This window comes from Erpetoichthys calabaricus, chromosome 8 (assembly GCF_900747795.2).
Source record: "Erpetoichthys calabaricus chromosome 8, fErpCal1.3, whole genome shotgun sequence".
NCBI classification, from domain to species: domain Eukaryota; kingdom Metazoa; phylum Chordata; class Cladistia; order Polypteriformes; family Polypteridae; genus Erpetoichthys; species Erpetoichthys calabaricus.
The window spans coordinates 147,962,964-147,976,636 of NC_041401.2; the positions used below are offsets into that span (position 1 = coordinate 147,962,964).

The following is a 13,673-nucleotide window of genomic DNA, read 5'->3' on the forward strand; positions in this document are numbered from 1 at the left end:
TGTATGTGTGTTTGGGGCTCAGTGGTGCCCCCTTTTCCTCACAAAGCATACTGTATTTATCCACTTACTGTGCTTAATTAACAGCTAAATTGTTCCAATATCTCTAAACGCTTCTTTAGGGAGATAGCATGAATGATATGACTTTAGAATTTGATTTCTCACCAACAGTATCATTTTTAACCAGGGTGGCCTTAGGTAATGCTAAAATAAATAATGTTTATGAAAGGGAAAAATTCTCCTTTATTGAATATTGATATTAGTGTACTATAGAAATCAATGGATTATACTGTAAGCCTCCACCTCATGAGACTTAACTCAGTTAATCCAATAGGAGGCAGTGCTCAAAGCATCCATGGCACTTAGAAAAATCACACAGTCAAGGTGTAAGATGTGGATGAGTAATTCATGTCAAGATTAAACAAGTTTAATATAATAAAAATTTGCATCAAAAAACACAAAGTTCCCCCCGCTAGTCCAGTCTACTGTATAAAGCGAAATAAGCCTATTAATCCATCACTATAGGAAAATATGCAGTTAATATCAATTTTTAAATAACGAACAGCAGTTAATGAATCCCAAAACCAATTTCTTGGTTATTTAATTCAGACTTAAAATTATTCCCTAACTCCCAGTGAATCAGTGAGCTGTTGGAGGCCATCAGGAGTATAAATGGGTATATAAACAAAACAAGATCAGAGAACTAGAAAGATTCTGAAAGGAGATGCCATCGCACCAGATACTCAACTATATTAATCTATATTAATGAAATAGGGGTCACCTTCAAAAGCAAAACGGGAAATGCAAGTGGTAAGAAAGTTTTATATTGTAAATGTCTTGCATGATGGGGCCAGTCCAGCAGATGTCTGCTTCATTTTCTGCTTGGAACTGGTACAGTTCATGACAGCAAAAAGGAAAAAGCACCAAGAAATCAACTTCTAATGCATTTGTTGCATTTTGGGTTAGTAGTCACTTCTCTTTTAGATCTTGACTTTTCAGTACAATATCGAGTACTATTTATACTGTATAAAGGCAACCTTTATTGTATGTTGCATCATATTTAAAAAAAAAAAAATTCCTCTTTGTGAACAGTAAGCCTGATGCTGAGGAACCAAAATAAATGCCCTACATTCTAATAAGAAATGGAAAGATCTCTTACTTTGAAACATATTTTTTATTTGTAAACTGCATTGTGATGCTCTACTTTATGAATGATGTTATATAAAATAAAGCAAATTGACTGGATAATTACAAGCACTATATGTAAGTGCTACGTTTACTTAAAAAAAAGAAAGGGAAAATATATAGAATTTCTATTACCGCCCCAGGAATTCTTTATATATATATTTTTTTTAGCTAGTGTGACTAGTAAATAGTTAAAGATCACTAGTTTTTCATGAAATGATGCTTTTAGTCAAGACGTCAGCCGCACTGGTTCTAGCACCTCATGCTTTTCATTATGTTGCTCTTTATGCTAATTTGAATTGTTTATGTATTCAACTGCTGGAATGCATTCAGGATATGTTTTTTGCATAATAGTCTTTTATTCTGTGCTTGCACCCTTTTGTCAATGGGGCTACTGTCTCAGTGGTTTTTGCCAGGGTTCTTAAATAAATATATTTGTATAACAGTCCTTAAACAGTGGAAAAAAATAATGCAGCTCCATGTGGGATGAATGCATGTACCACTGCATAAGAAACAATTGCGTTTAAGAAAAACACAAAATTTAAAAAACAGAAAACCACTACTCGGGCAGTACAGTAAAAAATATAGTACACACTGCATTTCTCTGAATGATTTGAAAAATAAACTCAGAATAAAATGTTTCATATAATAGACTTTCGGTCTTAACCTGTTTGTCTGATTTTGGAAAGTTTTGACTAAGTTTTAGACAAAGTGCCAACATCTGCAAACAGGCTAAACAATGACCACAGCATACTGAAGATGTCTTAAGTACTCAAGAAACTGTCACTTGCAAGATGTATAATATTGCCAGAGTGCATAAAATAGTGAGGAAGCAATAAAATGAATTCTGGTCTTTTACATTTGTTTACGTTCTTGCAAGGCAACAAAGTTTTCATCAGAAGTTTAACATTCACAGTAAGTTTTAATAGCATATGGATATATTACATGGTGTTCATTTGCAATTACCTGAGATGAGTGCGTTAGATTTCTAGTTTCTGCTTATTAACAAAAACACACACACATTTAGATATCTTGGCATTGAACTTGACATGTATGTCTTAATAAACATGCACCGGTCCAATGTTACCTGTAACTACGTACGCCAAAATTGACACACAAATATTACTTTGCAATGCGTCCCAACTGTATTTGTTAATGTCTCACTGCCCAGTTTATTACAAGAGCTGAACAGTTGAGGAGAACAGCCAAACAGACAGATTCCCTATAAATAAGCACAGCAGGCAGTAGTGCATGAATGCAACAGCCAGATACAAGTCATCCTTTCTATCAGTTACGGTACCTCACTGCTCCTTCTAATGCACTTCAGCCTCACCCTGCACACATCACTAAAAACTGCAAGTAAACACCGCACTTACCCAGAACATGCAGGACAAACAAACCCAAGTTCTGGCCTGGCCAGCTAGCCCAGGGGGCAAGCTAACTGACACAGACGGCATCCTCAAGGAGACCTCTTTTTCAACCTTTCATCAACCTGGAAAAGTTTCCTAGTAATTCCACTCTGTTCCTTCTTTGGAAATAAAGATCCATGACATTCTGTCAGGAGTTCTCAGAACTGCTGCAGTTATCCTCTCTGGCTCACTCCCTTTCTCTCTTTTTTCTGAAACTTTCCTGTGCTTTTAGGGGTCAGACAACTCAACTCCTCAGAAGCGAGGGGGGCGGTGTCTAGATGGGGCCTCATTTACTTGAAAAGAAAAAAAAAATAATCTCCCCCTCGTGTCTCCCAGCAAGCCCCTCCTCTCCTTCTCTTCCTTCCAGCTCCTCACTCTGTCTATTTCATTGAGATTTTCTTTCATATCACGTGTCCTTAACTAAGGTTCTAGAGCTCCTTTTCCCTTCCACAATATTTCATGAACACTGGAATCATTTTAATCCCTTTCTATTTTATTCAATCTCATAATTTGGAGAAATCATAGACGGCTTTCAAGGAATGTCATCCAAGTAAAAATTTGATTATTTGTTTCGTTTCTGGTACAGAAGGCTCAAGGAAATAACTTTTATAATTCTCTGCAGATTGTGTGCATATGATAGAAATAACTGCAGATAACAATATCTATAATTAAATATTATTAGTGAACTTTCTCTTCCTTCTTTAAAAGAATGGAACTATACAATTATACTACCTTGTAAGTTAACAGTTTTAACCTGCTAGGGTTAAAAGTCTCCAAGATTTTCACTGGCCATCCACAGGAAAAGAAAACTCAATTGGTGGGAAAAAGAGCTGTTTTTCCACAAAGGCTTCAATGGGACACACTTTAGCTTCTGTTATTTTCATTCATTTTTCCCCCAAGGGTATTCATTCACAATCAGCTACAGACTGGATATTTGCAGTTTATTCACTATGTGGCCAAACATTTGTGGACAACTGACTATCACACCTATATGAGCTTATTGGACTTCCCAGTCCAAAACCACAGGCATTAATATGGAATTGTCCACTCTTTGCGAGTATAACAGCTTCCATTCTTCCTTGTAGGCTTTCCACAAGATTTTAGAGTAGGTCTCTGGGAATATGTGCCCATTCAGACAAAAGACCATTTGTAAGGTAGAAGTGGTGGCTCTGAGGCTAAGGATCTGTGCTGGTATCCAGAAGGTTGCCGGTTCGAAAAGAGATCCTACTCTGCTGGACCCTTGAGCAAGACCCTTAACCTGTAATTGCTCCAGGGGGCGCTGTACAATGGCTGACCCTGCGCTCTGACACCAAGGGGTATGCGAAACCTAAAAAATTCCTAATACAAGAAATTGTATAAGGCGAGATGAAGAAAACATCAAGTACTGATGTTGCGCAAGAAGACCTAGGTCACAACTGATAATCCAATTCATCCTGAAGGTGCTGAGTAGGGCTGAGATATGGGCACTGTGCAGGCCACTTGAGATCCACTAAGCAAACTTGTCAAGCTGTGTCTGTATGGATCTGGCTTTGTGTTCAGGGGTATAATCGTGCTGGAACAGAAAACAGGCCTTCCCCAAACTGTTGCCACAAAGGCAGAAACACACAAATGTCTAAAATGTCTTTGCATGCTATAGCATTAACAGTACCCTAAAAAACAGAAACCCTAAAAAACACCCTCAGCTCATTATTCTTGACCAAGTTTTACAGTATGCACTGCTTAATCCAGAAGGTAGCGCTCTTTTGGCATCTGGCAAACTCAGATTCAACCATCTGACTGTCAAAAAGTCAAGCATGAGTCATCACTCTAGTGTCCAATGGTGGTGTACTTTGCAACAGAGTTTCCCAATTGGAACCAATTGTGCGAAAATTAGGCAAGGCATTCACTGCTAACTGCTGTATTGTTAGTAAATCTGGATGCCAGAAACTCATAGTGGGATTACCACCCACTGCGCCTTGCTCACATATCTAATTTTAATAAACCTGGTCACTCGAAACTGCAAGGGCAGGGGTCACATATTTAATTTGTGGTTCAACAATTTAATTTTAATAAATATGGACGCTCCCCTGTCAAAGTCCAAATGAAGTTATTCATACTTCAAGCGGTCCACAGCTCAAAAAAAAAAGGTTGAAAACTGCTGCTTTACGCCACTATAGCCAATGATTGGCATTGCGTATAGTGATCTTAGACTTGTGTGCAGCTGCTCAGCCATGGGAACACATTTCATGAAGCACCCAAGGCACAATTGTTGCGATGATGTTTCTTCTAGAGTCAATTTTTAACTTTGTTGTGAGTGATGCCACAGAGAATAGGTTATTTTTACACACCATGAGCTTCAGCACTTGGCGGCCCCGCTCAGTGACTTTGGGTGGTCTACTATTTTGTATCTGAGCTGTTGCTGCTCCTACACACTTTCACTTAACAGTAAAACCACTTCTAGTTGTCCAGGGGTAACCAAAACTTGTGTGGTGATTCTAATGAGAATTTTAATGCGTGGTCAACATGTCACACCTGGATTCAAACATCAGATTTTCATCTCCTCTACAATCCTTCAGTCTCACTTGAGAGATGATGACTTAATATGCCCAAGAGCAAAGCTGTATTGTGCAGAAAGAGAGAAAGAGGAAGGCAGAGATAAGGAAAAAATTCACACATGAGCTGACTTCCCTATCAGGATGGGTTCCAATCCCTTACCTGGCTGTGAGGACAAGGCAATGAGTGGGCATAAAAAATGGCGGGATGTTCCCTGTCCTTGCCAGAAGATCAACAAAAGATGCCAATATGCAGGTGGACATGTTGGCATCCCAGCAGGGATGGCCTGAAGATCCTTACCTGGCCAGGAAGCCAGTGTGATGATGGATGGGAGAGATATCCTGCCACTAGGTGGCAGCATTCTGGGACGACGTTTCCTCTAGAGACAGATGCAAGGCATCCTGGAAACTGTAGTTCCATAAAGCAGCTGTGTTGGGTTTCGTGGGTGTAGCTGGAATCTGAGATACCTACTTTGTGGGACTTCCATTTGACCCTGAAGTGCTCCCAACAGGCTGTGCCCTAGCACTAGAAGTACTCCCAGGTCCAAGATAAAAGAAGCCACTCAACCTCATCGAGGCAAGCTGGTGCAAGGACAAAACTAACCTGGGAGGAGTAGAGGAATAAAAGACAGAAAAAGAAGAGAGAGAAGAGAATGCTTGTGTTTATGCAACGACTAAGAAGCCTTTGTAAGGTACTGTTGTCAATTAATCTTGTATTTGAACACAGGACATGTGTCTGTGTGGTTGTGCCTGGGGTTTGAGGTGTTGCAATGCCCCCTAGTGGTTCACACAGTCTCACATCTGCTTAATCTAATTCAGAGTTCCAGTGAACAGATACAACGTACAAGTATCAGCTCTGGATGAGGCACCAATCCATCAAAGGTGTAAAGGACAATGTATTATTGTAAGGAATGTGAGGAGGAGATAAAAGAATGTTTTAAAAGGCATAGGAAAAGGTCTGAGTAAGAAAACTCAAACCAAAACAATACAAACAATAAAACCACAAGGGACAAACAAGTCAAATTCTAAATATCAGAAAAAAGCAAGAAAACCTAGCACTAGCCTGGGTACTTCCCCCTATATTATGTTAAATATTTCTTTCTTCACATCTCTTTTCTATTTACAGAGACGCAGACACCTGTGACACTGGGTGCTGGCATTTGACAGCATCAGTCTAGTGATGACATAAGCCATATTGTAGTTGTGGACTTCAGTAGCAAAAACAATATGCAGCATCCTGCAAGGACACTGACATCTGAAAAGTGGAGAATCTAAACAAAAACCCATGCAGACACAAGGAGAATGTGCAAACTTTACATTGACAACTACTGGGTGCAGGATACAGCATCTCTAACATGGAACCACCATCCTGCCATAAATAGATTTTTTCTTACCTACTCAACAATAATCAGATAACTTGATGTATGTGGTGCTCTGACCCTCAAACTAGTGAAAGAACCCTCTAAAACAATTATCTGGGTATGTTAAACTAAGGCTAAGGCGAATTAGCATAGCTTAGGGTTAAAATACAAGGTATCATCAATATACTAACAACCTAATTGTCCTTCATTCACTCAGGAATATGGAACCAATGTAGGAAGCACTTTATGTTAGAGAATATTTTATCTCTAGCACCATTACATGATAACCACCTCTTCCCACCCTCTTGAACTTGCCGTTTTTAATGTTTGGAAAACATATGGAATTACATCATTTAGAGATTTGAATATAAATAATGTGTTTACATCCTATAAACAAATGACACTCCAAATGTAATCTCCCATCAACACAATTTTTCCACTATCTCCAAATTAGAAACTTTGCTAAATGAAATTTGCCCAATTTTCCTCAACTCCCACCTACTTCTATTCCAGAAGAGATATTGATGAGTCTTGGGGACTCAGACAGCATTTCTACAATATATAAAAACATTTTAAAGTCCCTTCCTTTTAAAGATCCCTGGGTACAGTAGGAAAAGGATCTCTTACTCAATATTTCAGAAATAGAGTGGAAGGGAGCCATGCACAGAATTCACTCTAACTCCATATGCACAAAGCATTCAATAATTCAACTTAAAGCCTTTTATGGAGCACATCTATCTCGTTTAAAATTGTCCAAAATGTTTCCAGGGCAAGATCAAACCTGCAAACATTGCAATCGAGCTCTAGCCTCACTAGGCCACATATTTTGGGCATGCACCAAAATAACATCATTCTGGATGAAAATCTTTAAATACCTATCAGACAGCCTGGGTGTCAGAATCCCTCCTAACCCATTAATAGCTGTGTTTGGTGTATTCCAGATGGGCTTAAAGTGAAGAAATACAAACAAACCAATTGCCTTTACTTCACTACTAGCACGTAGACTTATCTTGCTCAACTGGAAGAATCCTAATCCACCTCTTAAGGCAGTGGGCAACTGATGTTATATACTATTTGATACTGGAAAAAAATAAAATTCTCACTTAGAGGATCTGTTCAAAACGTTTTTAAAAACTGGTAGAAAGTAAATAAATAATATTTTAGACAAAGGATTTATATTGGGGAAAAAGACTCCTTTCTCTCTTTACTTCTCTCAACAGGTTTTGCTCTGGCTGTTGGCCTTCCTTGCTATTGCATGGGTGGAAGTTGATTTGAATTTAGTTGTTAAGTTTGACTTGATTGCATGGAATGTTCTATACTTTCAATAAATTCAAAAAAAGATTAAAAAAAATGATGCTCTTAATATAAAGTAACCAACTCTCGAACTACATTCTCCTGACTCATCGAAATTATCTTTTTTTTTTAATTTTTTTTTTTTAAAAAGTTACCTTCTAAACCTGGCAAAACAAATTTCTGTCTGTGGTTTATTTGAGAAGTTCTTCAAAACCTCTTAACATACTACTCTAAGTTGCACTTAAAATAAGAACACAGCTTTCTCATAGGTTTAAAATGTTTATTCTTTGTTGGGCTTGCTTAGTGTAAATTTAGGACAGCTTCTAGTTTTGCCTTTCAGGGAACAAGATTACTGCTTCTTCCATTCGGTTTGGGGTCCTTCTCATCTTTCAAATTAAGCATTTAGGTTTAGCACTTCTCATTAATATCTGTACAGTAAACAGAGGCTGAGACCACATCTATAAACATTGTTTTTAGCTTAACACTTCAAATTATTTAAAATAAATGTAACCCATACTATGAGGGGAGTCAAGCTAAAGTTAGAAAATGGGATTTATTAGAAAATGGAACAAACCTTAACAAAACTGATAATGTCATTTCTCAATGTAGTCTTCACTCTTCTCAATGTACTTGCGCCACCTGCATGGAAGTGCCTGGATTCCAGCAGAATAAAAAGTTTTGTCTTGTCCTCGCAACCACTCGATTTTTCCCCCCGCCTATCCTCCCAGGCCATCTGACAAGAGTATTGGAACTTATCGTTCGAGAGTTAAAAACAATTATAAAAATGGACTCTCGTTTATCTATTACTTGTATATCTGTGTTAAGTAAGTGAATATTGATTCTCATTTACTATTTTTTGGAATTTCGTTTGCACATTTCTAATCTTATTTGTTTGATGATTTTTTTCTTGCAACTTTTACTTTGACACCATGTTAATGACAGTAAAATGTCCCATAGAAATATAGTTGCATTTTTTTGTGTCACTTCTTCAATGTGATTCTAGCCTGTGTTAAATTAGTTAGTAAAACACTTCCTGTGAGTCTTTTTGGTTACTGTGGTTGTATTTCATGTCTAGAAATAGTATTACTATTACAGCATAACAAATCCATTTAATTCAGTTATTGGGTTGCAGGGTGACAGTGATAATAATTACCTATTTATAGGATAGTGGCTACATACAGTAATTGTACAGTAAATTAGCATCAGTAAATACTGATTCATTACCACTTGTTAGTATCCTCTTTGTAATGGTATAATAATGTACAGTGATTTTTCAGGCAAGGAAGATAATCAAAAACTCACTAATCATAGTACCAAGGAGTGGCAAAACACTGCTTGTTGACTAGCACAAACAAGTAAAAATTTCACTGTACTTTGTGCTTGTGTCAGTCGTGACCCTATAAACCCAATAAACTTATAAATTTATCAGCAGGAATGTTTAAGCCATCCTTTGCATTATTATTATTGTTTTCCTTGCAGTGCCATTTCCTGTGCTTCTGTGGTAGACAATGACACGTCATGATTAGCCAGGTTCACCGTGAAGTCTGACATCTGATTTTGCTAAGGACAAAGTGTGAATATAACCATTAATAAACATCTGAGGCAAGGACAAAAGCAGTTTGTGCCACCCCCTGATCGTCTTGCATATGTGGCTGTAAACATACATATAGTCAGTAGTGAAATATTTATGTTTAATTTTTAATACTGCAGCCAAGACTAATTGTGGCTGTGTCTTTAATGCATTAACATATGGTACACAGCATAATATGCAATTCTCAAGCTCATTTAATTTAAGTCAAGGTCTAACTAAAATCCAAATCCCACATATGGCGTACAGATAACAAAACTATATTACAAACTTTATAATATAAAAGAACATAAACACTATGCATTTTTAAGCATTACACTTTAATGAGTAACATCAGTGAGGAACACAAAAGAATACGATATTCTGGGTTACTTCCTTAAAATTAAACTCTTTGCACTGTATTACAGTACAGCTTCACTTCACTCTTTATGAAGCACTAAAAATAGGACCATAACACATACTGTATAATTAAATGACATATTTCAAATCCTATTCTGGATATTCCAATCACGTGAGAATTCATGAATATCTTGTATAGCTCAGCTAAGAGCTGGAGGCTCAGATAACATCCCTACAAAAACTGAATGAGGCTTGCAAACCAAAAAAAAGAATGCCTCTTCCCATAACTTTTAAGCAATCTGTCCTTTGAAGACCTAAATCAAGCAAGAGCAAATTCTTGCAATCGTAGGGTGCCCAGTAGGGTGACACCCTGTATTCCACAGCCCTGTTAGTACTTTTTTATCAACAAAAGGAATTCAATAACAGGAGCACATCTCTGTTTCGTCACACTGCAGGGACTAATTTATTATACCCTAGTAAATGTGCATCTACTTATTGGTAATCCCTGTATCATGTACACGAATACCGTTAATCTGCCCCTTTGCTTTATTGCTGGTGTAATCATTTCTAGGTTAATTAGTCACAAGAAGTTCTCTTCACATTCTAAAGTGATTCTCAATACCACAGGGTTTCCATTGCAACAGAAGTTAATGCATCACTTGTAAATATACAAGATGTCCAACACCACTGATTTAGGTGGTTCTGTTGGCAACTGAAGATTATCCAGAGGGCTTCATACTTACCCAGTGGCATACATTACAGCATATTCTGGACACATTTTTCAATAGTTCTTGAAAAAAAAAACAAACTTTCTAAGCTGTTTGAAAACAAGCCATACTATGCAGGATATATCACCTCCCCTCATCATAATATATAATTTTCTTTCAATTCATTTTCACAAAGATTCAAAGACACCTAGCAAAGGAAAGGGAGAATATAAACCTTTTCTCAACACTCAATGAAAGAAAAACTTAACTCTTAGTTCTTTTAACTTTCACCTTATCAAATGCCCATGCATATCACCTAATTGATTTTCAAACATTTTCAATCCTCTTTAACAACTTTGATTGCTCTGCCTCCAAACCCTCCATTTTTAGCTCTCTTTGTTTCTTAGAAATAAAAAATAAAATTGTTGATTGAATGTTTCACTTTTCAAGACGACAATTTGAACAATTTTTTTTCCTTTTCTGAAGCATGTTGTTCTATATTTTTATATTTTTTTCCTCTTCATTACAGCCAAAAGCAGATAGTTTTAAAAGGTTCACTTCAAAATATATGTACAATTGTGTGGATAAATCATCATAGTTTAAGAACAATGAAAGAATGCTTTGGGTGAAAATATATACATTTATAGAGCACTAGCCTTAAAGCAAGCATTTACCTTACATACTCGCGTATAAGTCGGGTCTTGAAACCTGAAAAATCAATCATAAAACCAAACCCCGACTTATACGCCTGTTCAAAAATGCGACATTTTTTTCTTGCCTCCTCCAATCTTACATCAGTTTCTTAGACACATCGAATTTTGTTGCAGTAGCACAGTTACCAATTTCTTTTGCTACTTCAACGACATTTAATTTAAAACCAGCTTCATATTTTCTTCTGATCGAACACTCCATCGTAGATAAGGGATGCTCTTACGATAAAGGTGTATGAGGCTGTGAGATACAAAAAAGCACAAAACAGTGCAAACGTTGCTTCGGAATAGTTTGGGTATTACCATGTGGTCATGTAGACACAATACATAGGGGGAAAAAAAAAAAAGGAGGTGCGCTCTGTGGTTACTCTTTCAGGTGGGCATTAGCATATCCTAATCTCTTGGACCAATAGCGTGAGTTTTCCGCATTCGACTTATATGACCGACATAAAATACCAGAAATTATATGATAAAATCAAGTCCCGACTTATCCGCGAGTATATATACGGTAATTAAAGAGAACCAAATTGTACCTGTACAACACCTGAAACCACCATCCAGTCATTTTCTTGAATAATGAAGTCAGTCAAGATTGCAAGGAGTAAGAGCATATTAAAACATATTCAAACAAATTTAGCATTCACTGAAAATATGCAACCAAGTGTTTGTAGGTTTTTTTTTTTGCTACTCTTCATAATCTGAGTGGATTTAAGATTTTACAATCTTTTTTGCAATGCATCATATATACAACTAATATCAACAGCTTGTTTCTGTTAAATGAATAAAAAGCTGCAAGCTTTTTTTTTTTTTTTAAGTTACAAGTGAAACTCCAGAAATTGAGTACTACAAGTCCATCTTATATCCCAAAGGCATATACATAGGATTAACCATCTGCTGAACTGAGTACATGTTACATGGATATGAAGCTTCGCTCAACAGATGACATTCCACACTGGCCAGAAAGAGTTCAGAGTGGGCACAGTTTATGGAGGCTAATAAGCCACTTCCTAACCTTGTACTAAAATCAAGCAGTCCTGAAACTAAGTGTACTGACCTCCATTAATTTAAATCCTTTCGGCTTTGGGACTAATCACACAAATTAGTTTTGAGAAAAAGAATCTCTAATAGTTCTGTAATATCTTTGGATAGTGGGAGAAAGCTGGAGTACAAACAGGATATACACAGTGCTTATACAAGAGTCACATTCACATCCAGTAAATCTGTCTATTATTAGAGGCAATAATAAAGCACACACATCTTTAGAATATGAGAGAAAACTAGTGTACTAGAGAAAATCCATCCCTGTGGAAGATGCTATATTTTAGACTGATAACACCAAGACAAGGGCCATGGGGATCAGATCCTATGTTGGAAGCTTTGGAGACAACATTCACATTCTACACTGAACCCAATCTACAGGAGCTGTGAGGCAACAGAAGTAACAACTGCACACTAACATACCATTCATAAACATTTTTATGTTCAATTCAAGCTTGTGGGAAGCCAGAGCAAATTCCAAGGGAACTCAATGCAAGGCAGATAACCACGGACAGTGCACCAGTTCATTGCTGAGTCTACACATGCTAACAGGAACAATTTGAAATTGCAAGTACTGTATTTGAGAATGACGGAGGAACACTTGAATACCCGCAGGAAAAGTTATACAGACACATTCAGTCAGAATCATCTCCTCTTGACACTCATACTTCTTTTGATAGTGTTGCCAAAGCCAAACTGACCAAGAAAATGAGACCAATAAAATTGCTCTGAGGAACTCGACACAGACAGGCCTTAGCGTTTTAATGTAATTCTCACCAATAATTATTGGACTAACTGAACATTCACCTTTTCTAAAAACCTCTATTTTCAAATAATTTAAAAGAAGTGCAGAATATCAGAATAGTCACAGTGAAATATTAACTGCAGAATAATCAGCAATCCACAATATGTCTCTGATGATGTAGTTTTCTTAATATGTTCACAAATCGTAACTGGTTCAAGGTGGATCACTGCAAAATTAAAAGTACTCAGTTGGAAATTGACTAAGGCACTAAATATCATGACGATTCTAAAATAACAAAGACTGCTTCATAAAAGCCAAAGCTACCGGTAAGTAAAGAATAAGTCTGGATGTTAAATTTAGAAAGTCCTGTTAGAGTAAAATATATCATAAAATTGTCTAATTGTAAAAAATGGTCAAAATTGAAAAGAGGAATAAAAAGATTTATAAATGCTGGGAATTTGAGTGTTACTTCTAAAATTCAGGCACAGCAACCAGTGAGCAGAAAAAACTTAAGAATCACCCTATCAAGCAATGGAACCCGATAGATGGCAAGATGAAAGAACCACTATTAAGCAATAAGCCAGCATCTAACCTGTCACTTCCATAAAATGGTGTATTTCTATAACAAAACTTTATTTCTCATACAGTACATGGAGTTCTGTCCTTATAAGTAATCCACACATTTTATAATGTAATTGTTAAATTTAAGAAAAAGCTGTGGCTGTTTTACTTATTTAGGTTGGGAGCATGAGCTGACTACAGCGTATTGC

The 13,673-nt window shown here is 36.9% G+C and overlaps 2 protein-coding genes across 5 annotated transcripts in view; both read right to left on the reverse strand.

Annotated features, from left to right (window-relative positions):
* The window catches only part of tns1b (tensin 1b), a 793,111-nt gene that overhangs the window by 584,078 nt on the left and 195,360 nt on the right, over positions 1-13,673 (reverse strand). Inside the window, exon 1 of one of the 4 annotated variants that reach the window (XM_051930509.1) lies at positions 2,559-2,752. The exons of the other annotated variants lie outside the window; for them this stretch is intronic. Coding sequence (XP_051786469.1) covers positions 2,559-2,639 — 81 coding nt within the window. The 5' untranslated portion in view covers positions 2,640-2,752. Of the gene's footprint in view, positions 1-2,558; positions 2,753-13,673 lie in introns of those variants that run through there. 4 annotated transcript variants of the gene reach the window in all.
* zgc:92380 (uncharacterized protein LOC445086 homolog) overlaps positions 1-13,673 on the reverse strand; it is a 1,014,629-nt gene that overhangs the window by 368,373 nt on the left and 632,583 nt on the right. The window lies entirely within an intron of this gene.